The 4527-nt window shown below is 38.6% G+C and overlaps 1 protein-coding gene across 1 annotated transcript; it reads right to left on the reverse strand.

Annotated features, from left to right (window-relative positions):
- Positions 1-1153: 1153 nt before the first annotated feature.
- LOC143630162 (uncharacterized) lies at positions 1154-4280 on the reverse strand. The gene is made up of 3 exons (XM_077099244.1): positions 3997-4280; positions 3795-3924; positions 1154-1818 (listed from the first exon to the last, which is right to left on the reverse strand). Exons 1-3 carry the CDS (start codon positions 4127-4129, stop codon positions 1281-1283), a joined length of 801 nt encoding a protein of 266 aa, XP_076955359.1. The 5' UTR covers positions 4130-4280; the 3' UTR covers positions 1154-1280.
- Between the last annotated feature and the right edge of the window lie 247 nt (positions 4281-4527).

The raw sequence follows: 4527 nt of genomic DNA on the forward strand, positions 1-4527 counted from the left end.
ATTTTATAATAAAGAAATTTTTTATCTATTTTATAATTACAGTCAACATTCTCTTTTAAGAAGCCAATACTATATGTACTTAACACAAGAAAATGACGTTAAGAATAAAATAACAAATATTGTCTTGTTGCCCAACGATTATGTGATAACGACTCAACGAGGTAAACACATGATTATATTTTATAACCAACAAAGGGTACTATCCAACCTTTTTACCTCAATTATTAATTTATTAAATATTTAACATAAATTAGTGGATACAATCCCAACAACTCATGAACTCGTTGTTATCTTCAACACAAGAATTCAACATCCACCATGAAAATTCATCATCCAACATCATATCCTTAGAAAAAGATTGAGCAATCAAATCATGACCAACCGCATTCGATGGGAACAACATGCTATCGACTGAAGATGTGATGTCTTCTAAAAACGGTTCGGTCCAAATATCTTCTAGTAGTTGGTAATCAAAAGTTTGTGGTGCAGCATTACTTGAACCACCACAACCTGCACCACTCAACCAACATGATGATAGTTCGGTAAGTGTAGAACATGACGGTGAAACGGATGATGTACCCGTTAAACTCATCTTTTCTCCATTTTGCACTTCTGGTACTATGGATTTTATCTGGTTAGCTTGATCTTTTGGTTGCATGGCTACGGCATGGTAGTTTGATTGTTGCACATTGCGGTCATCCTTAGCGCGCTTCTTTAAATGTGTGTTCCACCGATTTTTTATCTCGTTGTCACTTCTTCCTGGCAACTTTGATGCTATTGCAGACCATCTACGAATACACAAAGCTATGTTGGGTTCGTAGGCGTTGTTGGCCCGGTTTATTATATGAAATCAAAAGAGGAGACGGGTGTGGGCGGTCGGGCCCAAGCCCGGCCCGGTTTAGATTTCTTGCATAATAATTTACTAACCCTAGTTCAGTCTCTATATAAACAACATTATGTACTTGTAATATTTGGTCACTCAATAAAGAAATACCTAGTTGCCACCCGTGGACGTAGGTCAGTTTAGACCAAACCACGTTAAATCCTCGTGTTCGTTTATTGCTTTCGTGTCGTGTTCAACGATTATGTGAAGCCAATACTATATATACTTAACACAAGAAAATGACGTTAAGAATAAAATAACAAATATTGTCTTGTTGCCCAACGATTATGTGATAACGACTCAACGAGGTAAACACATGATTATATTTTATAACCAACAAAGGGTACTATCCAACCTTTTTACCTCAATTATTAATTTATTAAATATTTAACATAAATTAGTGGATACAATCCCAACAACTCATGAACTCGTTGTTATCTTCAACACAAGAATTCAACATCCACCATGAAAATTCATCATCCAACATCATATCCTTAGAAAAAGATTGAGCAATCAAATCATGACCAACCGCATTCGATGGGAACAACATGCTATCGACTGAAGATGTGATGTCTTCTAAAAACGGTTCGGTCCAAATATCTTCTAGTAGTTGGTAATCAAAAGTTTGTGGTGCAGCATTACTTGAACCACCACAATCTGCACCACTCAACCAACATGATGATAGTTCGGTAAGTGTAGAACATGACGGTGAAACGGATGATGTACCCGTTAAACTCATCTTTTCTCCATTTTGCACTTCTGGTACTATGGATTTTATCTGGTTAGCTTGATCTTTTGGTTGCATGGCTACGGCATGGTAGTTTGATTGTTGCACATTGCGGTCATCCTTAGCGCGCTTCTTTAAATGTGTGTTCCACCGATTTTTTATCTCGTTGTCACTTCTTCCTGGCAACTTTGATGCTATTGCAGACCATCTACGAATACACAAAGCTATGTTGGGTTCGTAGGCGTTGTTGGCCCGGTTTATTATATGAAATCAAAAGAGGAGACGGGTGTGGGCGGTCGGGCCCAAGCCCGGCCCGGTTTAGATTTCTTGCATAATAATTTACTAACCCTAGTTCAGTCTCTATATAAACAACATTATGTACTTGTAATATTTGGTCACTCAATAAAGAAATACCTAGTTGCCACCCGTGGACGTAGGTCAGTTTAGACCAAACCACGTTAAATCCTCGTGTTCGTTTATTGCTTTCGTGTCGTGTTCAGTTTCGTGTGTGCGTTTGCCCGACAGTTGGTCGCAAACAGTGACTGCAGTTTGTAGTTCGTCTACAAATATTACTTTCGATGGGATTCGAGATCTGATTCTGGGAGAAGATTCAAGACGCAGAAGTTCAGGTGAATCATCAGGCAATATGCTAGTCACAGAAGGTAGAGGTAGGGGAAAACAGCGAGGCAGTGGGAGCAGGAAGAGGAGTCAGTCTAAGACTCGTAAGGATATTGAATGTTGGGGTTGTAAAGAGAAAGGACACTTCAGGAATCAGTGTCCGAATGGTAAGAAAGAGGTGAACGTTACAGAAGACGACACAGATGACGAGGTCAGTAGTGATGAGGCTTTGGTTTGTAGTGTTGAGAGTAGCGTTGATGCTTGGGTGATGGATTCTGGTGCATCGTTTCATGCCACTCACTGTAGTGAAACGATGAAGAATCTTAAATTTGGGGATTTTGGAAAGGTTCGACTAGCGAATGATGATATTTTAGAGGTTACGGGTATGGGAGACGTTGATTTGATAACTTCAGCCGGTACTTCTTGGACTTTGAAAGACGTGAGGGTTATTCCAAGTTTGAAGAGACGTTTGATTTCAGTTGGGCAATTGGATGACCAGGGGCACGATGTTAAGTTCGGGAATGGGCAGTGGAAAGTAGTCAAAGGGAATCTCGTTGTTGCTCGTGGCAAGAAAATGGGTTCGTTGTATATGGTCGATATGTCATCGAAAGGAGTGGATCCAGTTTTGGTGAAATACAAAATCCGGTTCACAGAATCTCGTGGGCAGAAGAAGGTTCGTTTTGCAAGTAACAAACCCAGAGCCAAAGTGAAGATTCAGGATGAACGAGCTAGGAAGGTTAAATCAGTTGGGGGACATCGTGACAGTGGGAGCACAGGTCGTGTTTCAGTTACAGTTCCAGGTCGACAGTGGATTAAGAAAACCAGTATTCCAGCTGTAAAAGTCTCTCCAATGAATTACTTGCTGAATATGGAGAGTGTTTGTTCTCAGGTTATCTCAGGATCCGGTAGTTCGTTACAGTGGGAGCCGATAGGGACAGAGAATGGGTCAGGGGCAGTTTCAGCCGTGACTGACGTGTTGGATCTCCGGGGAGCTTCAACGGGCCTTCAGGTTAATTGATGAGAAGGCGGTGGCAACTAGAAGAAGTTTAATGTTCAGATTACAGAAGTACAATCAGGAGTGCAGACGAGAGTACTCAAGGCCTCCGAGTGAGAGATTGTTGGGTTCGTAGGCCTTGTTGGCCCGGTTTATTATATGAAGTCAAAAGAGGAGACGGGTGTGGGCGGTCGGGCCCAAGCCCGGCCCGGTTTAGATTTCTTGCATAATAATTTACTAACCCTAGTTCAGTCTCTATATAAACAACATTATGTACTTGTAATATTTGGTCACTCAATAAAGAAATACCTAGTTGCCACCCGTGGACGTAGGTCAGTTTAGACCAAACCACGTTAAATCCTCGTGTTCGTTTATTGCTTTCGTGTCGTGTTCAGTTTCGTGTGTGCGTTTAATCCTAACAAGCTACACTCATAAAAAGAAAATACTATTTGTATATTAAGGAACTCAAACAAATTAAGAATGAAACTCTACTGTGAATAAGTTTTTTTTTAGTGTACGAATAACTAAAAACCGATCTATATTTAAAGATTATAGTAAAAAAATTAAGTTACTTGTTGCCAAACATTGAATGCAAATGGAGAATCAAATCATCTTCTTCTTTAGTAAAGTTCCCATGTTTCATGTCCGGACGAAGATAATTGACCCATCGCAACCTGCAACTCTTCCCACTTCTTGACAAACCTAAAAATAAGAATCAAAGAACAATTATTTGCATGGATACTAGCTTCCAAGAACTAAGGAAGTGGTTCCTACCAGCAAACTTCGGAAGCAAACTCCAGTTCCAGTGGCCATATCTATGAATATACGCTCGTAACTTTTCGTCTTCCTCATCGCTCCATGCACCTTTCCTGATTCCATTTTTGTCAAGACCTAGGGTTTTCACCATGTTTCTCCCTTTCTATGCTCTCTAGATCTATGTGGTTTTGTATTTGTAACCACTTATATATACTACTAGATCATATAATGTTAAACGTGCTCAATGTTTTTATGAATTCAAATATAAGTTCCTTATGTGTGTGGATAAATTAATATATTTATCACAATGCGTGTTAATAAAACTTATCAAAAAGTGCGGACCAGAGTATATATATATATATATATATATATATATATATATATATATATATATACTAGTTTGAGCCTCGTGTATTACATGGAAAATTGATGAAAATTTTAATCAAAATACAATTGAAACACAATTATCATATATTATTAATAGAATTATAATTTATATTAGAATTATAGGAATTACTAAAGAAACATTACACAAATATTTATTAATAA

This window comes from Bidens hawaiensis, unplaced genomic scaffold (assembly GCF_021521415.1).
Source record: "Bidens hawaiensis isolate Kalapana, Puna unplaced genomic scaffold, B.hawaiensis_p1.1 tig00005587_1, whole genome shotgun sequence".
Taxonomy (NCBI): Eukaryota; Viridiplantae; Streptophyta; class Magnoliopsida; order Asterales; family Asteraceae; genus Bidens; species Bidens hawaiensis.